Consider the following 27,038-nt stretch of genomic DNA (forward strand, 5'->3'; position numbering starts at 1 on the left):
ATATAAGTACCCAGACACTAAACTATAGTCCTCTTTTTTACTCTTTATTTTGGAATAGGGTCTCTCTCTACATTGTTTAGCCTGGCATTGAACTCACCCTGTAGGTCAGGGTGGCCTTGAAGTTGTGATCCTCCTGTCTCAGCATCCCTGATATCTGAGAGCTACCTGTGAGACGTCAGACCTGTTGATGAGATGGCTCAGCGGATAAAGGCACTTGCCAAGCAAGCTTGGTGACCTGAGTTTGATACCGTCAACCCATGTAAAGGTGGAAGGAGAGAAACCTTTACAAAGGTTTGTCTCCACAAAGTTGTCCTCTGACACGCACATACACAAACACGCACACACACACGCAGTTACAGAGAGATACAGACAGACAGAGACAGAAACACAGAGATAGAGAGACAGAGACAGAGACAGAGACAGAGACAGAGAAACAGAGATTTCCCATGCTTTGTACCATGGAAGAACATTAGTGGGACTTGATAAGCAATAGTTTGTTCATAACATGACTTTCTCTTCCTCCATTCCTTCTGCTGCTTCATGGGGCTAAAATGACTAAGAAGCTATTTGAGGCAACATATGCCCAGAATCATCAGGCTGAAAACACAGAGACAGGGCCCCTGTCCAAAGGGGTTATGTTTCCATGACAAAATCCTAGAGATTTTTTTTTTAAACAATCTCCTCATTTGAGGAGGATCACAGCCTTCACCCTTAGAGGAAGGCACCCTATGCTGATCATAACTGTGTTGAGAAAAGACCAAACCAGATAGCCTCATCTTTTCTTGGGGATCTTCAAGGGGTGGTGGTGGGGCCAAGGCTAAAGTAATGACAGGATTCAGCAGATTCAGTTTGCTCTGGAGAGTTGAGAAGTAGACCTGCTTTACTTTTCTGTGTGCACACATTGTCCTATCAGCAGTCCAGATGTCCCTTATAACACAATAGATATAGCATTCCAAACATACTAACCTTCCCAGAGCCTGTCTGTCCTGTCAGAGCCTGGCTTCTGAACTTTCCTTCATGACCTGGTTAGTGGTGCCACCTTTAGAGGTTAAGTTAGAAGTAAGTACAGCACCTTTACTATGGACTGTCCTCAGCGTCAGGGCGTCAGTGCAGTCACCTCGTACCATGTCTCAGCATGACATTGTTGAGCTCAGGACTGTTAGCCCCAACCCCACTTGTGTGTGTGTGTGTGTGTGTGTGTGTGTGTGTGTGTGTTCACGCATGTGCATGTGTTGACTCTGTAGTTAGGTTGAAATGTACTTATTTCTGCCATGCTCTAACCTATATCTGGATGAAGAACCTATATCTGGATGAAGAGTTGGTTGCACATTTTAATGTTTACTTCTTTAATTTTATGTGATTATTTTGCCTAAGTGTATATGTGTGTTTACCACATGAGTGCAGTGCCCATAGAGGCTAGAAGAGGCCATCAAATCCCCTGGAACAGTTGTGAGATGAGGACTCTTAACCACTGAGCCATCTCTCCAGCTCTGTACTTTTTGGAGTCTTCAATGGCTTCTGTTTACTTTCCTTACCGAGGTTACTAATTAGATTATATATATAGCAATTGCTTTGACATATCATTATTAGAATCCAAGGTTTTCTAGTCATGATGATACGTCCCTGTAGTCCTAACACTTAGGGGGCAGATGCAGGAAGATCCCAAGTTTGAGGCCAGACTTGGCCAGAACTGAGACGGTTTGAAGATTCCCATTGTCTCTAACACACACACAACCCAAGGTGTTCATTTATATCAATGACAATATTATAGTACGCCTGATGCCAACAGGCATGAACAGAGCTTGAGGCTGGCTTGGAAAGGATGCTGGCTATTACAGGCTCATGTAAAAATGACAAGAGTTCTTCTAAGCACACGAGCCATCCACCCATAGCCTTCTTGAAGATGAAGCCATATGGAAAGGCAGAAGAAGACTGATCGGGACAAGAACGAAGTTACCAGGTTCAAAGAGGAGCATCTCATCCCCAGATTCTTCTTTAAGGGTTTTTAATACAGTTTATTGTAATCAACTGTTGCCCACCACCTCAGACAGCCGTAAGCTCTAACAACTGCCCCTCCCCCATGCCTTTAAGTTAAAAAAAAAAAAAAGATTGAAACAGAGTCAAGCCTCAAGTTCGGTCAGATGAAGGCAGCATGGTAAATACTTTCTACTAGGGACCCACCAGGAGGGCTCAAATAAGGTGACAGCTCTCTGAGAAAGTTGTGCTATAAGCCTGTGTTCTCCCTTCTTGTGACTGTTCAGTGTTCCTGTGGGATGTTGGTCCTTAAAGCTACTGCAGAGCTGGGGTGAGGGGGATGGGATTCCAGCCAGTTAAAATTCATAACACTCACTGAGCATTGCATCTTTTGAATAACACTTTCCAGATTGCCACGGGTCTCTGAGTAATCTCCAGGACTTTGCAAGACTTGATTCTAACTTTTTTTCTTCTGGTTGTCTCATTGCATTTGTGGAGAAGAGAATTTTCTCTTTCAGTTCACAGGCATCACCTGGAATTATTTGAAATACCCTTTTCCGTAGTTGCCACATCTTTTTTTTTTCCCTTCCCGTCTCTCTAAAATTCAGTCCAAATGTCTTCTCCTTTGAGAAGCCCTCTCTGGGCTCTCTGGGTAGATGAATCAACTCTTCCCCTGCTCTCCTATACTTCTATGTCACTGTAATTTCACTTTTCACAAATGAGTTATTTTTATCGGTTCCTAGCCTAGTCTATGGGTCTGATAAATAAGCCTGTGCCATACCCAGGCTCATTCAGGACACACAGTAAGTGGTTGACATTGTAAGCTAAAGAGCACTGCTCTAGGAGTCCTAGCTAGGGAGTCTCAGCTCTGGCCACCAGGTCTCTCCTCTGTGTCTATCTCTGTGTCTTCATCACTGTGTGTGGGTTCAGTAAGTGCATGAGGAAAAGAAGCAGGAGGTAACAGTATGGTTGGCGTGGGCAAAGTAATAATGGTGGGGTGGGCAAGAAGTTAGGGAGATGAGAGAGGAAGCAGAGTCTCAAACAAGCAACTCACAGCTTTCAGTGACAACATTTCAGGGGGCGAGCCCTAACCTGCTTGTCTCTATTCAGCTAAAAATGAGCCAAGCCAGATGTGGTGACACACACCTTTGATCCCAACCTTGAGGAGGCAGAGGCACGTGGAGCTCTATGAGCTCAGGACTGGCCTGGTTTACATAAAGAGTGGCAAGTCATTTAAAACTGTATCTGTCAAAAAAGAGAACCAGAAGAGCAGCTGGGGCCCAGCCTGCGAGAGGGGCGGCTGATGATAGTCAGGAGGTTTAGTGGAGCCTTTATGACCCCAAGTTAGCAAAAGCTAAGAGGGAACCACAGGCAAGGATACAGGTAGGGTTTGGCAGTTCAGAGTGCTTCCTATGTTGGCAGAGGACCCCGGTTCAGTTCCCAGCACTCACGCTGCGGGGCTCACAATCACCTCTAACTCCAGCTCCAAAGGATCTGACCCCCTCTTCTGGCCATTAATGGCACCTTCATACATGTCACATTGACTTACACAGACACATAATGTGGACACGAATCTTAAAACGAATAGAGTTAGCTATATTCTATCTCGAATATTCATTCCAAATTTTGAGCCACTCAAAATAGCCTTGAACTTGCTGTAAAGGTAAAAGCAAGAGTAATAGATACAGCTAATTTTTACTACTTTGACTGGCTCAGGGAGATGGAATACAGGCTCACATCCCTGGGGAGAATGCTGTCTTCATGGTTATGTCAATAAAAGCATCAGCAAAAGATCAGAAATCTCAGTGATTTGTTCTTCCCTCAGTGCGCCAAGCAGCTTCAGCATTTCATGTAAGGTGTACTATATTGTCTTTTTTTTCCTGAACTCCAGCTTCATTAACTCCCCGAATGTTCCTTTTTGGTCTTCTTTGGGGAAGGTGCTCTAGGGTAGATGTCTCTAACCTTGGGTCATTTACCACAAGAACCATCTCTTCCCTTCAGTTCTCTGACAACCATATCACTAGTCTAAGATAGTGATACTAGAAAAAGAATTTTATATTCAATATCTCATTTTGTTTCATCTTCAACCCTATGAGGTAAGAACTATGACTCTCCATTCACAGGGCGGCTGAGTGGGAGAACTGTGTTTGGGAGAGATTTGACTCTAAAGCCCGTGCTATTGAACTGACGCATCTGAGGGATCCATGAACGGCAGATCGTAACTGAGAATGCCTGCTTCCCTGGTACTCACCCCTTGGCTTCTCCTTTAAAGGGACATGGCTCCAGGTGTGTCCAGCTCTAGTCTGGGATCAGCTGCATTATCTTGAACTTTGAAACAAGAGAGCAGGGTTGGGGATTTAGCTCAGTGGTAGAGCAAGGCCCTGGGTTCAGTCCCCAGCTCCGGAAAAAAAAAAAAAAAAAAGAAGAAGAAGAAGAAACAAGAGAGCACCAATGGCTACTGGATCCCAGGGGTGAACTGGGTGAGGAGGCCTCACTTCCTAGCAGTCGGGTGAGAGATGCATTATGGCTGAGAAGGCAGTAATGAAGATACCTTGTCATCTGTCAGCCCCAACCTGGTGACATCCTGAGACTGCTGGAAAGGCCAGATTCCGTAGAGCTCAGAGACATTTCCACACGTGCTAACATCACTCTTTAGTGCAGCCCTGCCAGCTAGAAGGGGGGGGGGGGGAATTGTGCTAGTATACACATTTTTGGGGGGGCACAAGGAACCTGGTTGCTAAGCAACAATAGCCTGCCCCACCTCCCTATTTTCTGTTTCCAAGCTTCCAGTTAGCAGATAGCAGGGGCTGGGGCCACCAGGCCCAGCCCAGCCCTTGCCCCGATTCTCTACAACAAGGGGCCTATTCATGGGCCCTGAGCATAGTTCATTGTCTCTCTGGTGCGTGTCTACGTGTGTAGGGGTGGGAGACAAGGGGAGGGGTTGTGTGTGAACCAGGGAGACTTCATCCTCCAACCACGCTGGCTGGGCTGTTGAATCAATCCTGACATGAGGACAGGAGCCACACCCTGCCCAGCAGACCTTACTGCCTTACATCAGTGCAACTGACTCACCTGGTAAGGCTGTACCCCTGCCATCCCTCCATCCCTGCTCACCCTCTACTCCAGGATGCAAGGTTGTTAGAAGAGCCTCTACTGGCCGCTCCAGGGCAGGAATTGTATCCTGTCATGGGCTGTGGAGCTAGAGTTATCTCCGAGACTGCCTTTCTTTTGCCATCCCTATGCTGGGCTGATAAGTAGTTTGCATGTGGCTGTACTGAGCAAAGCATTAAACAGACTCCTGCTCAGTACAGCAAAGAGGTGTCTTTCTACTGGAGGCTCATGTTTTCAGGCTATAGCATGAGTTTGGGCAGGTTACATTTTGAGGTGAGGTGGTGCCTGAGACAAGGTGATTACTTGAGAGACCAGGCTTGAAGTCTAGTGTCTCAGGCATTAAGAGGAAAGTCTGGGTGGGGTGTGCTGGGGAATTGTTTCTATAATGGGCTCTCTGATTGGACAGGGCATCCACTCAAGAGGAACTACATCCTCAGAGAAAACCACACATACCTATGGCCCGCTCTCCTTGGCTCTCATCTCTGGGCACAGATGGAGTGTGTGTGTGTGTGTGTGTGTGTGTGTGTGTGTGTGTGTGTACACACACTGGGAACTATGTTTTTCCAGAAGTATGGCCAGCCCCCTGTGGGAGGCCCAGTCCTACTTTGGCTGTGAATGGTGTGGGGGTGGTGGGATGGTGTCTCACTTTATAGGAAGGGTTAGGGTTGCTGCCTTCTGTGCAATCTAAACTGGCCTGGGGCTCATTGGTAGGCTAGTGAATCCACTTTCGGACGGTTTAGGGGGCTGTACTGGATGAGGTTGACAGGTTTTCCTTACCCTAGATGAATGGCGAAGAAAGCCAGTTTAGCAGGCCACAGAATCAAGACCCTGGAGATATTCCACTGAATGCCTGAAAATCACACCTAAGATAACATCGCTTTGGGGTCAGTGGTTTAGGCTTTGCCATTGCTTGGGATAATCCAATGTGTCAAGACAGAAGGTGATTTAGAGAAGGAATCAAGACATTTTGGGGTGTATGTGTGTGTGTGTGTGTGTGTGTGTGTGTGTGTGTATGCACACATGCACACATGCACATACACGCATGTGCATACACAAGTATATTTCATAGGACAACTCTAGGTGTCATTCTTCATATGCTACCTGTCATGATCCTTTCCCTCCCTCCCTCCCTCCCTCCCTCTCTCTCTCTCTCTCTCTCTCTCTCTCTCTCTCTCTCTCTCTCTCTTTCTTTCTTTTTTGAGAAAGCATCTCTTACTGGCTTGCATCAAGCCCCAGAGATCTAAAATCATGTTCTACCAGGCCATGGGTTTACATAGGATCTAGGAATAGACTATAAGGTTTTGTGATTTTATGGAAGCCCTTTACTGACCAAACTGTCTTCCTTCTTTCTTTTCTCCCTTCCTCCATTCCTCCCTTCTTTCCTCCTTTCCTCCCTTCCTTCCTCCCTTCTTTCCTTCTTTCTTTCATCCCTTTTTCCTTCCTTCCTTTCTTAAAGATTTATTTATTTATGTACATGAATACTCCATTCACACGTATGCCTACACGACAAAAGAGGGTATCAGATGGTCATGAGCCACCATGTGGTGGCTGGGAATTGAACTCAGGGCTTCTGAATGAGCAGCCAGTTCACTTAACCCCTGAGGTATCTCTCCAGTCCCAATTTCTTTTTTTTCTTTTTTCTTTTTTTTTTTTTCAGAGCTGGGGACCGAACCCAGGGCCTTGCGCTTGCTAGGCAAGCGCTCACCACTGAGCTAAATCCACAACCCATCCCAATTTATTTTAAGTCCTATTTTGTTTGTTTGCTTTTTTCATTTTTTGGTTTTTCAAGACAGGGTTTCTCTGTGTAGCCCTGGCTATCCTGGAACTCCCTCTGTAGACCAGACTGGCCTCAAACTCAGAGAGATCTGCCTGCCTTTGCCTCAGGCTTTTGTTGCTGTTGCCAAAGCTGGCCTTGTGGGTCTTCTGTTTCACCTCCAGACTGTTATGGTTTCAGGCATATCCCATCACACCTAGCTAGAGTCTAGTTTTGAGATGTTATATTCATTCTTTTTTTTAAAAGTCAGGTATAGTAGTCCACACCTGTAATCTTTTGTTAAAAAGATTATGTAATATATATATATATATATATATATATATATATATATATATATATATATATATATATGTGCACATTGTCACTGACATGCTAGAAGAGGCATTGGATCCCATTGCAGATGGTTGTGAGCCACCATGTGGTTGCTGGGAATTGAACTCATGACCTCTGGAAGAGCAGCAAGTACTCTTTTTTTTTTTTTTTTTTTTATTAACTTGAGTATTTCTTATTTACATTTCGAGTGTTATTCCCTTTCCTGGTTTCCAGGCAAACATCCCCCTAATCCCTCCCCCTCCCCTTCTCTATGGGTGTTCCCCTCCCCATCCTCCCTCCATTGCCGCCCTCCCCCCAACAATCTAGTTCACTGGGGGTTCAGTCTTAGCAGGACCCAGGGCTTCCACTGGTGCTCTTACTAGGATATTCATTGCTACCTATGAGGTCAGAGTCCAGGGTCAGTCCATGTATAGTCTTTAGGTAGTGGCTTAGTCCCTGGAAGCTCTGGTTGCTTGGCATTGTTGTTCATAAGGGGTCTCGAGCCCCTTCAAGCTCTTCCAGTTCTTTCTCTGATTCCTTCAACGGGGGTCCTATTCTCAGTTCAGTGGTTTGCTGCTGGCATTCGCCTCTGTATTTGCTGTATTCTGGCTGTGTCTCTCAGGAGCGATCTACATCCGGCTCCTGTCGGTCTGCACTTCTTTGCTTCATCCATCTTGTCTAATTGGGTGGCTGTATATGTATGGGCTACATGTGGAGCAGGCTCTGAATGGGTGTTCCTTCAGTCTCTGTTTTAATCTTTGCCTCTCTCTTCCCTGCCAAGGGTATTCTTGTTCCCCTTTTAAAGAAGGAGTGAAGCATTCACATTTTGATCATCCGTCTTGAGTTTCATTTGTTCTAGGGATCTAGGGTAATTCAAGCATTTGGGCTAATAGCCACTTATCAATGAGTGCATACCATGTGTGTTTTTCTGTGATTGGGTTACCTCACTCAGGATGATATTTTCCAATTCCAACCATTTGCCTACGAATTTCATAAAGTCATTGTTTTTGATAGCTGAGTAATATTCCATTGTGTAGATGTACCACATTTTCTGTATCCATTCCTCTGTTGAAGGGCATCTGGGTTCTTTCCAGCTTCTGGCTATTATAAATAAGGCTGCAATGAACATAGTGGAGCATGTGTCTTTTTTATATGTTGGGGCATCTTTTGGGTATATGCCCAAGAGAGGTATAGCTGGATCCTCAGGCAGTTCAATGTCTAATTTTCTGAGGAACCTCCAGACTGATTTCCAGAATGGTTGTACCAGTCTGCAATTCCACCAACAATGGAGGAGTGTTCCTCTTTCTCCGCATCCTCGCTAGCATCTGCTGTCACCTGAGTTTTTGATCTTAGCCATTCTCACTGGTGTGAGGTGAAATCTCAGGGTTGTTTTGATTTGCATTTCCCTTATGACTAAAGATGTTGAACATTTCTTTAGGTGTTTCTCAGCCATTCGGCATTCCTCAGCTGTGAATTGTTTGTTTAGCTCTGAACCCCATTTTTTTGGTTCTTTTTTTCGGAGCTGGGGACCGAACCCAGGGTCTTGCGCTTCCTAGGTAAGCGCTCTACCACTGAGCTAAATCCCCAGCCCCCTGAACCCCATTTTTTAATAGGGATATTTGTCTCCCTGTGGTCTAACTTCTTGAGTTCTTTGTATATTTTGGATATAAGGCCTCTATCTGTTGTAGGATTGGTAAAGATCTTTTCCCAATCTGTTGGTTGTCATTTTGTCCTAACCACAGTGTCCTTTGCCTTACAGAAGCTTTGCAGTTTTATGAGATCCCATTTGTCGATTCTTGATCTTAGAGCATAAGCCATTGGTGTTTTGTTCAGGAAATTTTTTCCAGTGCCCATGTGTTCCAGATGCTTCCCTAGTTTTTCTTCTATTAGTTTGAGTATATCTGGTTTGATGTGGAGGTCCTTGATCCACTTGGGCTTAAGCTTTGTACAGGGTGATAAGCATGGATCGATCTGCATTCTTCTACATGTTGACCTCCAGTTGAACCAGCACCATTTGCTGAAAACAGCATGTACTCTTAACCACTGAGCCATCTCTCCAGCCCCATTATATTTATTCTATCAGATTACAAATTCCTTGAAGAAGGATTTATGGCCTACATGTATTTCTTATTGAAATTGTGTTTTATAATTTATAAAGTCCCTTGGACCACATTGTTTTCCTCCCTTCTTTTCTTCATCCCTTCTCCCTCTCTACCTCCTTCCTCACTCCCCCTTCCCCTCCCTTTCTTCTTTTTTCCTCCTTCCATGCCTTTTTGTGCCAGTCCTCGGTATATATAGACCAGTGCAGAAAGAAAGAGAAAGAAGTGAGGCCCACATAAGTCAATAAGTTTTCTTTAATTAAGGACATCCTCTGAAGAAATGACCTCCACACTGAAGGGTCAGTAGGAGGCAGCTATGTGGGGCAGGTGCAGCAGACACAAAACCTGTGTAGTGTGAGAGCGCCTGAAGGTGCTGAGGGATGGCACAGTGCTGTGGAGAGAGCTGGTGCTTGCACAAGGAGGGAGAGATGAGGTAGGGTAAGATCCCGAAAGCCTAGGAGCTCTGATGTGAGGCTTAGCTAGATGCTAAGGCAGCAAAGATTCACTGGGACCCTTAAAGACTGGACCACCATCGTCACATCTTAGAAAGATTACTTGGGCTTTATAACATGGAGAGTATTGGCCAGGACAGTAACCTAATCCCTTCCTGAGGGTTGGGCTGATGACCCTTTACCAACTATAACTAGAGGAGACTAGGGTGGGAGTTATTGCTCTTACTTTAAGAATGATAGGTGAATTGAAGTTTGGAGTGGTGGTCTGAGTTACTTAACTTCACAGGATAGATTGTAAGACCTAGTTATGAACTTTTCAGTGCTTGTAATTATATTATTTCATTGCTCATCATGGGTCAGGAGCTCCCGGTGGCGTACATGTGAACTCTCCTCGTTTCTTTCTTTTTTTTTTTTCTTTTTTCTTTTTTTCGGAGCTGGGGACCGAACCCAGGGCCTTGTGCTCGCTAGGCAAGCGCTCTACCACTGAGCTAAATCCCCAACCCACTCCTCGTTTCTTTCTTAACCACCTCATCTTTGCTTCATCAACATCTTTTGACCATACAATACCTGACAAAAATACATCAACTCAAGCTCCACTCACCCAAGAGGATACTGCCTTAGGGACTCTCCCCTCTAGAAGCTGTCCCTGATCTTGTTGGAGAAAAATGCCTCTTGAAAGCCATTGGTGCTTCAGTTGAACTCTTTGTGGTCATTTAACGAATACTATGAGTTGTGTTTGGGACAAGACTGAGAATTCTTTGAGGAATTCTAGTTCATGATGGTTTATCCTGAATTACTTATCCTGGCTTCTATGGTGGTTTATGTAGTGTGTGTCTGTATCCATCCTCTTTTTCTGAGATAGGAAGGAATGGAGGTGCCTAGAGTGAGACATTGGCGGGCCTCAGGGGGTGAGCTTTTGGATGCTCACAGGAGGCAGGAAGAGAGTATGGTTAATAGAGAGCATGGGCTCTGCAGTAGAGCAGGTCTGGGTTCTAGTTTTCTCCTTGCTATTGCAGCCATGGGAGAGTGAAGTGGATAGGGTTAGGGGTTCCAGGAGAGCAGAAAAGGCCTGGATAGGCATCTCCAAGGTAAATATAGACTTACAGATAGCTTTGGGGGCAGGGCTGAGATAGGCACTGGAATTTGGTGAGAGCTTGGTCTTCTCTTGGCAGCCCTGGTACAGGGCTGCTGGATTTCTAACCCTTATTTCTCCAGAGTTCAACATTGGATGACCAATGCCCAATGGAGATCCGGTGCACAGAAGAGGGTCCTGGGCCTGGGATCTTCAGAGCAGAGTTGGGAGACCAGCAGCAACCCAGTAAGTCACACTGGGCTACAAGGGAGGGACAGGATGGGATCAGCAAAGAATGCTTTTCCTCCATCCCTTATACCGTTCTTGGGTCAGTATGAGGATGTGGGACATCTCATTCTTTATCCCCCACTTGCTGTTTCCTGCTTCAGGACTGAGTGGGATCTGGTTGGTCTTCAGAGACCAGAACCAGGTTCTGTCCCTTGGGGGCAGGCTCCTGTTTGAACTTCAAGGTTGAGTAAAGCTTGCTGGCAGGAGGAGACAACCCAGACAGCTCTCTGCTTCCTTCATAGTCTCTCAGTCCCAGCGTTGGTGCTGCCTGCAACGTGGCTGTGTAATACTGGGAGCCCTGGGGCTGCTGGCTGGAGCAGGTGTTGGTTCCTGGCTCTTAGGTCAGTACTGGGCCCTTCTGTCTGAAGAGGGGAGGAGGACAGGATCTGAGGGAAGCTTGGAGATGGAAGCAGGTGCTGAACAGCCACTGTATGTAGATGGACAAGCCCCTCTGTCATCTGTGCTGTATGGACAGCCAGACAGGGAAGGGGTTACCCATGGAATGGAAGGATTTAAGGGTCATAGAGGGAACACCTTGACCCTACAGTCCTCTTACTTGTATGGATGGTCCATGGCTTTAGTCAGATTCTCCCTCCTCCCCCACCTAGACACTGTTCTTAGTGAGAGACAAACAGACAAATAGAAACACAGGATAGTCTGACAGACAGTCCTGTGCCTCTCTTACTGATTGATTGGGGTCTATCTATAGTCAGTGTGGCTGACAGAGATTCTTTTTTTTTTTTTTTCTTTTCTTTTCTTTTTTTCGGAGCTGGGGACTGAACCCAGGGCCTTGAGCTTGCTAGGCAAGCGCTCTACCACTGAGCCAAATCCCCACCCCACAGAGATTCTTTAGAAGGCAGGCCTACCCCTACTGCTGTACTGACTTGTTAGGCACGTTGAGCCTTTCTGGGGGTTTCCTCCCGGTTCCCAGTCTCTCTGTGACTTTCTCTGCACTTTGTTAGTGTTGTATCTCTGGCCGGCTGCCTCTCCACCCGTCTCGGTGACGTTGCAGGAGGAGGAGGTAACGCTGAGCTGCCCAGGAGTGAGCAGTGAGGAAAAACTCCTTCCATCTCTTCCCAAAGCAGGTGGGCAATGTCCTCAAAGCTACAGGAACCAGATTTGCTCCTAGCTCGGGGCCCTTTACACTTCAGGACGGAAATGAAGGACCAGCAGTTTGCCATCACCCTCTGTCCCTTCCTCTACTGGATGGGAGTTGTAACAAGGTCTACCTGGCAGCACTGAGGTCGGGTTTAGGGCTTACGGTCTTCCCTAAGGAGTGTCCCGATCTTTAGCTGGGGTGTGGTTAGGAGGCCAGGGCAGTAGAGAAATGAAGCTTATGTGGGGGAAGAGGAGCTAGCGGTAGGGGTGACAGTGTGTGAACAGCAGGGCCACCAGGTCATCTGAGGACATCACTCCACATTGTCCCCTGGCTGTCTCCACTGTCCGTTCTTCCAGGAAGAGTTGGAGTTCACACAGTACAATGCTGTCCAAAGGTCGGATGTTAGAAAGAGTTATAGAAGTTAGATCAAGCCTGGGGTTTTCTTATTTATGTATTTATTTATTTATTTATTTATTTATTTATTTATTTATTTATTGCTAGATGGGTACATTATTTCCTTGAGCTTCCAATTCTTTCTATGCACAGTGAAAAAGAAAAGTATTTACTGCGTGCAATTGTAATAACAAAGCATGGAAATACATAAAAGAAGCGTAGTTGTGAGCCCGTGTATCCGCCATCTGGCCTGCCATAACAAAGCACTACAGATGGGGTGTGCGTTTATTTTCTCACAGACTGGATGCTAGACGTCCAGTTACAAAGAGCAGCTTGGTTCCTGGTGAGGGCTCTCTTCTTGGCTCCCTACAGTATCATCCTACAGTATTTTCTGTTTGCTGGGAGGTGGGTAGGGAAATAATGAATGAGTTGGTGTCTTCTATGAGGACACTGGCCCCCCTGGACCAGCACCCCAGGATCTCATTTCATCTTTAAGTGCCTAATGTATCCAAGCTGGCCTCTAGCTCCTGCCTCCACCTCTGGAGTGTAGGGGTTACAGGCTTGTTCTACCACAGCCAGCACTGGGAGTCAAACCCAGGGCTTTGTGCATGCTAGGAAAGGACTCTGTCAATGAAGCTGTAGAACAAGGCCTTTTGTTTAATCTTAAATGCCTTCTTCAAAGCTCTGTCTCTAAACACAGTTAAACTGATGGAGGGCTGGAGGAAGAGAGGGAGGGAGGAAAGGAGAGAGATAGAGATAGAAATAGAGAGAGTGAGAAAGAGAGAGAGGGTGGAGAGAGAGACAGAAAGAGAGAGAGAGAGAGGGGAGGAGGAGAGAGAGACAGACACACACACACAGAGAAAGAGAGAGAGACAGAGACACAGAGATACAGAGACACACAGAGAGAGACACAGAGAGAATATGCAACAACACAGGGGAGAAAGCAGTTTATAAACATTGACTACTACTGTCACAATATTTGAATTCAGGAGACTTGGCTTATGTTCTAGATCTATCCCTTGTTGGTCTTGGACAAGTTGCTTTCACCTTTGTGCCTCGATATCCCCTCTGTTGAGGGAGTTAACTGCTTTCTTGTAGGGTTGTTATGGTTAAGAGTGTGGTAGAATACCCCTGTTTATTACTCTCTCTCGTGTGTGTGTGTGTGTGTGTGTGTGTGTGTGTGTGTGTGCACGTCTGCCACTGACTGAGTGTGGGGGTCAGAAGACAATTTGTTGGTTCTCTATCACATAGGCTGTGGGGGTTCAGCCCAGGTTGACAAGCTTGATGATGAGTGCTTTTATCTGCTGAGTCATCTCCCTTGCCTCAGAGCACCTTTTAAAGCACATGGTCAAAACACGGAACTGAAATATCTACAAAATGGTAGCTTTTGTTTTCAGCACTGACCAGGCACCCAGGGGGGCAGGCAAGCTGACCTGGGGTGGTCCAAGCGTCCAGCTCCTCTTGGTTGGGCAGCAGGAGGGTTTTCACATGGGGCTTTTAGTATCTTTCAGAATAAATGGTGAGGATCTTCTGCTTGAAGTGCAAGTAAGGGCTCGGCCAGACTGGCTCCTGGTCTGCCATGAGGGCTGGAACCCTGCCCTGGGGATGCACATCTGCCAGAGTCTTGGATATTTCAGGTAACAGTCAGACTTATAGGGCTGGATGGCTTGTGGGGACACTGGAGCTGGAAATGTGCCTTCAGAAGTCGCCTTCATGCTCTGGCTCATTCACAATGTTGCCATGTCTGTCTCATACACAGTGTGGTTCTGACCCCCTGACCTCGCTCAGGCTACAGTTTGAAGCTGACTTCTTCCTGTTTTCTCTTCCTCTGTCTAGGCTCACTCAACACAAGGCAGTGAATCTGTCTGACATCAAGCTCAACAGATCCCAGGAGTTTGCTCAGCTCTCTGCTAGACCGGGAAGCCTTGTAGAGGAGGCATGGCAGCCCAGGTAGGGCTTCTGTAGGTTAGGTGAGTGGTGGGCAGTCTAGAAAGATCTTCCTGCAGGGCAGCTTGATGGTGAGGACATGGGCAGAGAAGACCATTTCCCAGTCACAGGCAACAAACCCAGGTCACATGCCCTGTCATATGATATCTACCTCACCCAAGAAATGCAAGGCTGGGTATGTGGCTCAGACGTTGTAGAGGGCTTGCCTAGCACACACCAAGCCCTTGGTTCAATCCCCGGTACTGAATAAACTGGGAGGTATTGTTGCTAAAATTCTGAGCAGGAGGTAGAGGCAGGAGGGTCAGCAAGGTCATCACAACTATATACAGAGTTTGAGGTCAGCCTGGGATGCAGGAGACATATCTCAAAACAAACAAACAAACAAACAAACAAACAAACAGCCAAAACCCACCCCCCAAGATTGTTAGTTCCTGGAACAGGATTTAGAAAGGTCCTCTTGCACCCCCTTTCTTGGCTGTGTGTTGCTATGACCATACATGTGAAAGGCAATGTAAGGGAAGAAAGGCCTCTTTGCTTCACAATTGTAGATGGTTCAGCCAGTGATGGCTTGGTTCCATGTGCTACATCAGAGCACCATGTTGACAGGAATGGGTGTAGGAGGAGGCTGCTTATGTGGACATAAAAGGGACTGGGCCAGATTTAGGATAAGATATAACTCAAGGACATACTCCTGAGATCCGCTTCCTCTAGGTGGAAAAGCTCCAGAACTTCTAAAAACAGTGCCCTGGGTTGAGGACCAGGTGCTTTGCTGGAGAACTTTTGTGGGTCATTTTGTATTCAAACCATAATTCACTTTTATGTACACTGTAGCTGTCTCCAGACACACCAGAAGAGGACATCGGATCCCATTATAGATGGTTGTGAGGCACCATGTGGTTGCTGGGAATTAAACTCAGGACCTCTGGAAGAACAGTCAGTGCTCTTAACCTCTGAGCCATCTCTCTAGCCCTTCATAATTCACTTTTACAGGTAGAGAAACTGAGGCTCAGTGAGGTTAAACAACTTTATCCAAGGCTTTATCCCGATTGACTAATAAACGGTCAATTTGGGGGCCAGGCTCCTGATGCCAAGTCAGGGACTCCTGTGGCTAGGCTTTGCTTGTATAATTCTGCTCTCTCAAGAGAAAATGAGAGCATCTGAAAGAAGGGGACTCAGGATGGACCAAACCTCTTACTCTACTCTAGGCAGCACAGGCTGGGAGGTCTTTGGCCAGCTTAGGCTCCTTCAAACTGCCGGAAGCCTCAGGGAGGGTGCAGGCAGATGCCCCATCTGTGCTCTGGAGCTATCTCAGCCTACTTGCTCAACTTCTTTCAAGGCTCAGCTCCATTCTTAGGAATGCACTGGAGGCAGAGCGAGTGACCCCAGCTGCCCCTTTTCCTCTGTGGGATTCCCAAGTCCCCCAGGAGGGTAGAAGGGCTACAGGGTTAGGAAAATTGAAGCCAAGTGGACCAGGGAGTGGGCTGCTGGAGGGAAGAGACAGGAAGGGCAAGTCAAGAATGTCAGATCAAAAGGCAGTTGAGTTTTATGCGAAAGGGCAGGAAGGAGCACAAAAACAAGAGTGGGCCTGGGACAGAGAAGATGCTGGGCCTGGAAGAAGCCTGGGTGGAGGGCTCTTGTCACTCACAACAGCATGGCCATTCATGAACATCTACTTACTCAAGGCGCATGGAAACCACTGGGTTTTCTCATTTGTCAATTCCTGGACCTTATCCAAGCAGATCTTCCAGGACTATGAATGCTTTCTGTTTCCCTCTGATACTGGGGTGCAATGGGCAGCCTGCTGTCCTGGAAGGGCCTGGTTGTTTGTGAAGGGTGGGAGAAAATGATAAGAATGGTGGCATCATAAGGTTGGGACTACAGGAAGGCTTTAAGAACGATAAAGCTAGGCTGATTGTTGTGGCACAGGCCTGTAACCCCAGCACTTGGGAAGCTGTGGCAAGGTCAGGCCATCCTTGGCTATAGTGTGAGTGTGGGGCCAGCCTGGGTCCCGTAATACACTGTCTTAAGAAAGCAAAGCAAAACTGTGAGGAACCCCCTGACCACTCCTCATGCCCTTGGGTGTACATGGCCGTTATGTGGCACTGCCTAGTGTCTTAGGAACACCCCTATTTTGCAGCACTAACTGTCCTTCTGGCCGAATTGTTTCTCTCAAATGTTCTGGTGAGTCATATCCTGTGATCAGGAAGTCGGTGGTGGGAGGGGAGGGAGTCTTCCTGGTCTCCTGAGTGCGGAAGAGCTGTATGGAGGGGGTCATTCAGGTTCCTGTGTGTGCATATGTGAGTTGGGCTGGCGTGACCTTGCCTACCTGCTCATCTTTCTGCTGGGCTCCTTGAAGACACAACCTGTTCATACAGAGTCCCTTGACATCTCTATCATGTGTCCCATCAGCCACTGCGCTGGGCTGATGGTCTCTCTCCCTCACCACTGCCACTCTCTGCCTCTTCCTTCTGAAGAGCCCTGTAAGTGGCATTATTACTGGGTGCAGATTCAAGCTCTGTCAGCAGCTGGGAGAGACTGAGGGGCGGGTAGTGCATTAGAGCCAAGTGATCAACATTGCGTAGGGTTCCTTTGCTCACTTCCCCATACGCCTGTCTACTTACCAGTCCCTTCTTGAACCCATCATGCCTGGACACTTTGACTTGTTCAATGGGATGGGCATGAGAGCTCCACAGACCCCATAGACGTGGTCCCTGGTCTCAGCCAGTGCACAGGCTGAGGTAACCAATACCGTTAACTTCCTGTCCCCTACTTATATAACAGAGGCAAGCTGTCTACTCCAGCCCTCCGTCTGCACTCGGCACTTTTTCTTTCTATCCTAACCTTTTCTGTTTGCAGAGTGTGGGGCAAGACCTCTGGCTTCTCGAATAGTTGGCGGTCAAGCTGTGGCTTCTGGGCGCTGGCCGTGGCAAGCTAGTGTGATGCTCGGCTCCCGACACACATGTGGGGCCTCTGTGCTGGCACCCTACTGGGTAGTGACTGCCGCCCACTGCATGTACAGGTGAGTCTCAGGGCCACGTGGATGGGAGGTGAGTCACAGTCACCTTTCTGTCTGTCTTTAGTATGTCCTGAATAAAATGTCTCTGTCCTGCTGTCTGTCTCAACGAAGCGGGGGCAGTGTTCTTGTTTAACGCCAAGTTCAGCTCTTCATCAATAGCAACCATAACACAAAGACTTACGTTTCTTATGTTCCCCATCCTCCATGTGCATATGCACATTCCCTTGTATGTGCACATGTATGCATGTGTGTATGTGTGTTTGTATGCACATGTGGAGGATAGTCACATGACACTGACTTCTTCAATTGCTTTTCAACCTTACACTTTTAAAGATTTACTTTATTTTAAATTATGTGCCCATATCTACATCTGTGTGTGTGTGTGTGTGTGTGTGTGTGTGTGTGTGTGTCTGGTGTGTGTGTGTGTGTATTTGGGGTGTGTGTCTGGGATGTGTGTGTATGTATGTGTGTCTGGGTGTGTGTGTGTGTCTGGGGTATGTGTGTATGTCTGGGGTGTGTGTGTGTGTGTGTGTGTGTGTTCCAGCATGCTCTAGGGATCTGCTTATCTCTGCCTCCCTAGTGTTAGATTATAGATTATAACCATGCCTAGCCTTTTATGTGGGTATTGGGGATCTGAACTCAGCTCCTTATGTTTGCGTGGAGAAAGCACTTTGCTGACCAAACTGTCTTTCAGTCCAGTCCCTGAGCATCTACTGCATGTCTAGTGTCCTGCCAGCCACTGGGGATAATATTAAGAAACATGACTTTTGGATTCCTGGAGCTCACTAATGGTTTCCCGAGGGAGTTCCTGCCACCCGCCACCTTACTTCTGTCTTCCTTCCCTTCCCCCTCCTCCCTGGGCTCAGTAGGTTTCTATGTACAGTTTCAGGCTGTCCCGTCTATCCAGCTGGCGGGTTCATGCAGGGCTGGTCAGCCACAGTGCTGTCCGACAACACCAGGGAACTATGGTGGAGAAGATCATTCCCCACCCTTTGTACAGCGCCCAGAACCATGACTATGATGTGGCTCTGCTGCAGCTCCGGACACCAATCAACTTCTCAGGTGAGGCTCCGGCCTTGGAATGAGCAGACTGGGTGCAGTGGTGTCTAAGGAACAGACACTGATGGGAGGAGGGGCGAGCTGATCCCTCAGGCTTCCTGTAGCACTGCAGATGGTAAGCCCATCAGCTCACGGGGATGATAGGTCGTGCACATGCGTCTGAGATCAAACTGAAGTAACACTTACAAGGCTCTTTGGAGGACAACCATTCAGACTCCTTTACTCACAGTCCCAAACACATGTATTCACGAATTAACACAGATCTGTAATTTGAAAACAAGAGAGTTTTAGAATTCTAGATTGGGGGTCTTCCGTAGATGTCATGGAGCCAGGGCCTCCTTCTAGTTAGCAGGGAGATTGACAGCATCACAAGGGGTGCGGTCCAGCACCAACTGGAATTTTTCTCCTTGTTGCAGTTACACGGAAGCATGTTTATGTTGTGGAATGTCAATGTACAACTTAAAATTGTATTTCGTTCCACTCATAGAACATGTCACACACTTCTGAAACCATCATCCCAAGAAGGATCGGTCACTCTGCAGGAGAAGAACCATTCTGGACAAATGGGTCTTGTTAGAAATTTGATATTCAGAGACAGAAGAATTTCCATTCTTCCTCCAGCCCTCAGGATGGGGCAAGGCAACGAATCCACTGTCCACCTCCTCTAGGGGGTGCCATACCTTCACACACACACACACACACACACACACACACACACACACACACACACACGGCTGCATGCACACTTGCACGCACACACGCGCGCTCCCAGATGGGACATTGTCCAACCTATCTCTCTGTCTAGCAAGCTTGGTGGTGGAGGCCAGGTCCCAGGACTGTGAAGTGGGTGAGGAGGCTCTTCACTCAGGCTCTGCAGGAGAGAAGCCTAGCCTGAGCCAGGACCACAACTATGTGCTTCTCCACAGACACTGTGAGCGCTGTGTGTTTGCCGGCCAAGGAGCAGCACTTTCCACAAGGGTCGCAGTGCTGGGTGTCTGGCTGGGGCCACACCGACCCCAGCCATAGTGAGTGAGCTCCGAGGGCCCTCAGTATAAAGTGGGGGAGGGAGAGGCATCTTCTAAACTGCGGCACTTCCCCCTCCCCTGGGCACCTGACAAAGGCACTTCTTTTCCCCCCTTGGTGACTCCTGAGTACTCAGTCTCCCCTGCCTGGGCGTTCCTATGGAGAACAACCACTGAACACTTTTCCCGCAGCCTGGGCTCTTTCACTCTCCTCCTTTTGGTCCCAGGAGCATCATGACCTCAGCGTTTGGTAGACTGCATCTTCCTCGTGGTCTCCTCATTCCCAGCTGGGAGTCTGGAAGACTTGTCCTCTGGCCCAGGTCCATTGTCCTGCCCATTCTTCCTTCTATGGGTCCTTGTGTCCTGAAGAGCTGTGACTCATCTCTTTCCTGATGTCCTGCCTTTTTGGCCTGGCTTGGTACCCTGCAGCTTCTCTCTGTGTCTTCTACAGCTCATAGCTCAGATACACTGCAGGACACAATGGTACCCCTGCTTAGCACCGATCTCTGCAACAGCTCATGCATGTACAGTGGGGCACTCACACACCGCATGCTGTGTGCCGGCTACCTGGATGGAAGGGCAGATGCGTGCCAGGTGTGGCTGGTCGTGGAGGGAGGAATGGGGGACCTCCTGGTGGTGGAAGGAGGGGGCAGGAAACTTGCTGCAGCTTGATCCCTTGGTTAGTGCTCATGGATGGGGGATGGCAGACTACCTAGGGACTTCATACTACAAACAGTGTTATGGAAGGTAAAGTCAGCGGGTATAATGTCAAGAAGCAGGAGCCTTCCTCTCCTGCAGGAGAATTCATTCTCCATGGAAGACTGGTGCTGCTTCATCAGGCAGGTCTGACTTTTGTTTCTTTGTGTCTCCTTTCCTGGATTCCTCAGGGAGACAGTGGGGGACCCCTGGTGTGTCCCAGTGGTGACACGTGGCACCTTGTAGGGGTGGTCAGCTGGGGTCGTGGCTGTGCAGAGCCCAATCGCCCAGGTGTCTATGCCAAAGTAGCAGAGTTCCTGGACTGGATCCATGACACTGTGCAGGTGAGTGTGGGTCAGAAGAGCAGCACTGTCTCTGAAAGAACTGCCTTAGGACACCGGGGACTTATGAGGGCTGGAAATAGGGCTAGGGAATGTTCACCAGAGAGGGGAGAGAGAGAAGGAACATTTATAACACAACCCTCATGGATTTCTAGTAATATGAGCACTAGCTGGGAAAGGGTAAACTGAGTCTGGGACCTGGATCTGCCTTTTGGGGGTGACCTTTGGCAAGTCCCTACTCTTGGTAAGCCCACGATTTCTCGTCATAACCATCTTGGCTGTGTTTTCCCCTTTGGTGGGGATTAGAAGAGAATTCGTCCTGAGCCTGACTAGGCTTAGGGTGGGTAGCCACAGTGTTACTGCTCTATCATCTACTCCAACATCACTCATCCGTGACTTCTTTTTTTTTTTTTTTTTTTTTTTTTTTTTTTGGTTCTTTTTTTCGGAGCTGGGGACCGAACCCAGGGCCTTGCGCTTCCTAGGTAAGCGCTCTACCACTGAGCTAAATCCCCAGCCCCTCATCCATGACTTCTAAAGCAGATGCCAGCAGCTGCATTTCCTACTCCACAGACAGAGCTCAGGACTTAGCAGTCAAAGTCTTGGATGACTCTCGGGTTGAATCTGTTTAGAGAGAGGACCAAGTGTGACAGTGCATATCAAAGCATAGTATTGGGCAGGGCAGATGGCAATGTGGGTAAAGTACTTGTTATGTAAGTGTAGGGAGTTCGAATCCCCAGAACTCATGGACAGCTGGGGTGGGTCACAGAAGGGTATAGTATGTATATGCACTCCTAAGCAAGATGGGAGGCAGAGACAGGACGGTATTTTGAGTCTCCCAGGCTGTTGCTGGGTGTACTCAGCAGCCAAGAAGATGGGTGAATGGTGCAGACTGACACCTGAGGCTGTCCTCTGACTTTACAGGTCAATCATAATCCCCCATCCCCCACACCACAGAAAGATTTTAAGAAGCACAGTATTTGTGTTAAGTAGTCTTTCACAAGCTGTGATGGTGGACAGCATCCCTAAGGTTGGGGTTCAGAACCATTGGCATGCGGCAAACTCTAGAGCTTTGGGGTTCTGCATCCATACATAAATCTTATTTAAAAAAAAAATCCTAGAGCAGCAGATCTGTGTGGGATCATTTGGTAGACAGACGTCTACCTTCCGAATGTGATGTGCTAATATAAAGTCACTTAAGGGGATGAGGGATTTAGCTCAGTTGGAAGAATGCTTGCCTAGTGTTCAAGTAGTCCTGGGTTTGAGCCATAAATGGGACATGGTGGTGCACATGTGTATTTGGAACACTTAAGGGATGGAGACAGGAGGATCTGAAGTTTAATGTCGTCTTTGGCTAGAGTTCCAGACCAGTCTGGGGCACATGAAATCTTGTCACCTGCCTGGCATGAGGTAGAGCCACATAGTGACTCCTTGTTAGATGACACTGGTCTCTTCAGTCTTATTACACAGCAATGTCTCTTGGCTCCGTGGCAGGTCCGCTAGCTGAAGAAGAAGCAGCTGCTGCCTGCGACACAGAACTGTGGATCTCCCATGGATCATCCCAGACTGAGGACTAGCATCTGGGTCACTGGGCCTTTCCCCAAAGGCTCTGACTTCTAGTTTGTCTTTCTCATCTGAGAACCTCCACAACAGAGAAGAGTCTGGGGCTGGGTTGGGAATGATGATGAGAGGAAGGGATAAGAAGACAGAGGAGACAGAAGAGGCTTCTGGAAGCATCTGGGAGACTGCCCTCTGCTCTCCACACACCCCATGTGCATCCACTGGGAGGATGCTGGAGGTGCCCCAGCCCTGTTTTCTTCTGAGGCCAGGGAAGGCCTAAGTTCAACTTTAGAAGATGCCCTGTCTCAAGGGTCTTAGGCAGATAATGTTAAGGTTGGACCAGCTCAGGTAAAGGCATCGAAATCAAGATCCCCCCCATGCTGGTCCTGTTTTGAGGTAACTCTAAGTAGCCCTCCGTGAAGCAGAGGTCTACAAGGTAAGAAGGATGGAGTTGGGTTAGGATGCTGTTTTTCACACGACAGTTCTGTAAATTGCTTGATATTAAGTGGAGATTATATATAATCTTGGTTGAGGTCCTCCCTCTCTGTATTAGCTAATGTGATGAAATACACGGTCAAGAGAACTTACTTTGGCTCAGAGACAAAAGATCCAGTCTACTGTGCTGAGGAATGTGAGGTGCTACTCTGTCAGGAAGCAGGGAGAGGAGGTGCTGGGGCTTTGGTCGTAGACCTCGGCCATTGCTTAGAGGCCCTAACATACAGGGCAAGTCTCAGTTACACCTCTCAGGAAAGTCCCTCACAGATGTACTTAGAGGTGTGTCTCCCAGGTGATTCAAAATCCAGCATACTTGTCAGCAAAGACTAGCCATCACTGTCACACGTGTTACTGAATAGAAATACAAATTTCCTCCTATATATGTTTCTTGAGACTTAGATTCTGCCTCCAACTCATCATTTATGGAATTTTGGTAGGTTCCTAATTATTAAATTCTTTAAGTTAGCTCAACATATATGTCACCATCTGTAGCAAAGAGACCAACTGTCCAGGGGGTCTGTGGCTTTGAGTTTGAGCACTGAAGTCAGTGCTCCTAGAAAGGCTGGTTTACCCACAAGGTTCAGCTTTTCCCCTTAGCTCTGTTTTTGAGGGAACTAAATCTTTCAGCCTGGGGAGATCGCTTCCTGAGTTTATTCCCAGTTAGCATTTTCCCAGGGAAGCTTCTTCCTTACTTGCTGGTCTCTAGCAATTAAAATGCAATGGCTATCTTCTTTCCAAAAAAACTCAATGAATTTTTCATGGTGATTACCCAGGGAAATGCAATTAGCATTGAGCAATAACAAGAACTTTGTGAGTTTATCAGCATATTTGTTGAGGGTTTATCCAAGTAATTATTCTTCCTGGAGGGTCTATCTTCTTTCCTTACACGCTGTGCACTGAAACACAAAGGCCTCAATTTACTTTGGGCTTCATTACCTGTAGAAAAAGTTACTGAGAGTCAACGCTCACATTGCCTATGCAAAGTTCTGGTGGATGGTAAAATGTCTTCAGCCTCCAGCCTGAGCCCAGCATTTTCTCCCTGGCTTTTCCCCAAAGGAGGCAGTGAGGGGACAGAAGGTTCCCCTGGGAAGGGAGGAGTTAAAAGCAAATCCACAGGCTACGCTCATTTTTATACTTCATATGACAGCTACAAACATTGTTTGGTTAGCGGGAAATGGTTATTATTATAGCCTCATAGCCTTCTAGTTATCAATGACATGTGAGCATACTTGGCAGTTTAGAAAACCTGTTGATGTGTGTGATCTCACAGCATCCGTGTGGTAAAGGTATTATTTCATCTATTCTGCAGACAACAAGATTAGCTCAAAAAGGTTTAGTGACTCCGGTAAGAAGACCTAGTTCCTAGGCACTAGAGAAGTAAGACCTGAGTTTGTCTCTTTACTATCAACCCACATCCTTAGCTTGCACATGGGTGAGCGAAATAGTCCAATACTGCACAGACGTGTAGAACTGCAAGGTATTTTATCAGATCACCTGACCTAGTCACCTGCTTCCCTACAACAACCTGTAGGATCCCAGAGGCCAGAAAGGTGGCTCACAGGAAAAGGGCACTTAACATTGTCTTATGGTCTGAGTTTGATCTCTGGAAGCCAAAAGCTGGCAGCAGAAAACCAACTCTCTGTTCATTCTCTAACCTCTACATGTACCCCATGGCACCTGTAAATAAATATAATTTAAAAATATTGATGGTGGTGGCGGCGGCGGTGGTGGTGGTGATGAGAATGGTTTGTACATGTGTATCTACAGACACCAGAAGGCTCTGGTCTCCTTGGATCTGGAAGTACAGGTATTTCCGTACTGCCTGATGCTTGCCATGCAAGCATGAGGACCCAAGTCCAATCTCTATCACCCACATAGAAAGTTGAGTGAGGCGGCACATGCTGTGCTGGGGAGGTAGAGGTAGGATCCCTGGGGCTTGTTAGTAAGCCAGACTAGTCTAACTATCCAGCTCCAGGTGCAGTAAGAGACCTCATTGAAAGAACAAAGAGAGGAAATATGGAGGAGAATATCTAATGTCAATGTCTGGTCTCCACATGCACACATGGAAAATTGCATATGCTCGTATACACACACACACACACACACACACACACACACACACACACACACAGACACAGAGAGAGAGAGAGAGAGAGAGAGAGAGAGAGGGAGGGAGAGAAAGAGAGAGAGAGAGAGAGAGAGAGAGAGAGAGAGAGAGAGAGAGAGAGAGAGAGAGAGGTGGGAGGCTCCTGATGGAGACTTTTGGAACCCCTGAGTTCAAGGTCTGACTAAAACCTTACAGATGAGATCGTCTTGCACATGAGAATTTGCAGAAAGGAAGTTTCTGCTCATGGACGGAAACTCTGGTGGCTTCTGTCAGGCTGCGGGTCCCATCTGTGGACTCAGAAGCTCCCGCTCTTCTTTATTAGCATCTGCTAGACAAGTCCTTGGGAAAGAAAGAAAAGTGAGCAGCCTGTCAGCTCTGTTCCCTTGGGCCCCCTCCTTGCTAGAGTGCAGACTGGAGGTGGCTTCAAGGAAGGAAAACTCAAGTCCAGAGAGGGAGTAATGAGAACTATGTGGGATCCCAGATGTGTTAAGCTTTGTAGGGAACTTAGAGATAGAAAAGCCAACTCTCTTTTTGGAGCATTGAGACTTATTTGCAATAAATTACTAGTGACCAGCCAGTGACAAGGGTGAAGGGGGAAGTGGTAATTACTGAAGGAGTACCAAGGACTCCTTGATGAATAAATCATGAAGTCTATGCTCCCCACCCCAGGGATTAGCATTCTACCTGGGCAGAACTTTGGGGCCTCCTGAGACTTCTCAAAAAAGTGGCTCCTGGCCACTTTGATAGGAAGGAATCCTCTTATCTACCTCTTCATGTTCGGTGATCCTACGGATGCCAGGACATGCAGGATGTCTCTCTCCTCCCGTACTTTCTTTGGCTCTTGCTTTTCTAAAATGGTTACTGGGAACAATGGAAGAACTGTGCTCTTCCCTAGGGACATTTGCCCTTCTCTATCTTTGATTTCTGGAGGCATTGGGCTTGTCTGCAATGGAAGAAATGTGGAAAGAAAACACTGGTGCAATAGCTGCCGGAAAGGTCTGCCTCCAATTTCCCCTTGTCTTCCTCTCCTCTGCCCTCTGTGCCATGTACTTCCAAACCCCTTATTTACTCATAGCTGCCTGTTGTCTGCTTCCTCCAGGGTCTTAACAGCCCAGGCCTATTGCTGTCCTTGCCAGACCCAGCAAACGGTGCTGACTGGGCTCTACTCTCTGCTTCCTTCTACATTGACCAGGGTCCAGTGTGGTTAGTGGCTCTTGTCACTGAGTCTTATATCCTTCCATCATCTGGAAACTCCTAAGGAAGCAGAGAGGAGAAAGCTTCCTATTCCTGGGTCTGGAGATGGGTTTTCCCATGTACTCCTTGGCTGGGAAAGGGGGAGGAGAAACAGGCAGGTATTGGCTTGGGATTGACACTGATAGGACTCTGGGAAGACCTGTGGGGTTTTGGTACTAGAGTGGACTAAGATAGAGGCTCAAAAGGGACTGGGGTTGGGGCTAGGGAAAGGGAGAGAAAGGTCTCTCACTAATGTTCTTCCTCTGGAACAGAGCAGGACTCCGCCATAGCAGAGCCGTCACCCTGGGCTTGCCTTCTGAACTCTGCCTTTAAGGGAGCACCTGCACATGATACTTGGAAATAATATTCCTGCCAGAGTTAGACCTGGGTTTCTAACCACATGGGGATGTGCTCTGGACTTTCGTCTCCTCCTATCAACACAGGGATTTGAACAAGGTGGTCTGTGTGGAATTGCCCTTGTCACAGTAACTCTAACCTCTGTGGTCTCTTGAGATATCTGCCCTCCAAAATCCCTTGGATCACCTTAAGTCTATTCCTTGGGTAGATCTAAAGAAATCAGCTTTCTTATGGCTTCACAGCACCTCAAGACCCAAATCCTTGGGTCTGTGGGAACAGAAGGCACCAGGCAAATGACTGTAAAGACATCTTTCCCCAATCTCTTCTGATCAACATTTGGGCTCCAATGCAAAGTGTCCAAGGATAGGTAAGACCTGAGATTTAATCGGCCACTCCCCGGTTCACTCCATGATACAAACCCAGACCCTGGGACCCCCAAAGTCAGCTGAAAATGAGTTTTCTCTCTACATAAAGACCACAAATACTTTTCTTCTTTCCATTTTCCTTGGTCTGGCCCTGAGGAGGAGGAAGGAACGTGTGCTCCTATATCAACCAGACAGACCTCTTCCCATGTCTTCTAGGGATAATCAGAGGGAAGGAGGAGGAGGCTGCTAGACTTCGTGGTCCACAGGGA

General features: G+C 47.5%; 1 protein-coding gene across 6 annotated transcripts; it reads left to right on the top strand.

Annotated features, from left to right (window-relative positions):
* The first annotated feature begins 4,976 nt into the window (after positions 1 to 4,976).
* Tmprss5 (transmembrane serine protease 5) lies at positions 4,977 to 24,408 on the top strand. 6 transcript variants are annotated; one of them, NM_153311.2, is made up of 13 exons: positions 4,977 to 5,049; positions 10,938 to 11,040; positions 11,325 to 11,423; positions 12,045 to 12,167; positions 14,076 to 14,211; positions 14,411 to 14,524; positions 16,659 to 16,702; positions 17,378 to 17,540; positions 18,421 to 18,599; positions 19,523 to 19,621; positions 20,070 to 20,212; positions 20,506 to 20,658; positions 22,147 to 23,083. In NM_153311.2, exons 2-13 carry the CDS (start codon positions 10,965 to 10,967, stop codon positions 22,153 to 22,155), a joined length of 1,338 nt encoding a protein of 445 aa, NP_695223.2. In that variant the 5' UTR covers positions 4,977 to 5,049; positions 10,938 to 10,964; the 3' UTR covers positions 22,156 to 23,083. The 6 variants fall into 6 exon arrangements, with proteins under 6 accessions (NP_695223.2, XP_063121060.1, XP_063121062.1 ...); XM_063264990.1 differs by lacking the exon at positions 4,977 to 5,049 and having other exon boundaries at positions 7,750 to 11,040; positions 20,070 to 20,101; positions 22,147 to 24,408; XM_063264991.1 differs by lacking the exons at positions 4,977 to 5,049; positions 12,045 to 12,167 and having other exon boundaries at positions 7,766 to 11,040; positions 22,147 to 24,408.
* Positions 24,409 to 27,038: the final 2,630 nt, after the last annotated feature.

The sequence above is a fragment of the Rattus norvegicus genome, chromosome 8 (genome assembly GCF_036323735.1).
Source record: "Rattus norvegicus strain BN/NHsdMcwi chromosome 8, GRCr8, whole genome shotgun sequence".
Lineage (NCBI taxonomy): Eukaryota > Metazoa > Chordata > Mammalia > Rodentia > Muridae > Rattus > Rattus norvegicus.

Bases quoted from the DNA above. Each gene is read 5' to 3' on its own strand.
- Tmprss5 (NM_153311.2), top strand. From the start codon at position 10,965: ATGGAGATCCGGTGCACAGAAGAGGGTCCTGGGCCTGGGATCTTCAGA. The intron at 11,041-11,324 runs GTAAGTCACACT...CTTCCTTCATAG, and splicing joins GGGAGACCAGCAGCAACCCA to TCTCTCAGTCCCAGCGTTGG. The intron at 17,541-18,420 runs GTGAGTCTCAGG...TTCTATGTACAG, and splicing joins GCCGCCCACTGCATGTACAG to TTTCAGGCTGTCCCGTCTAT.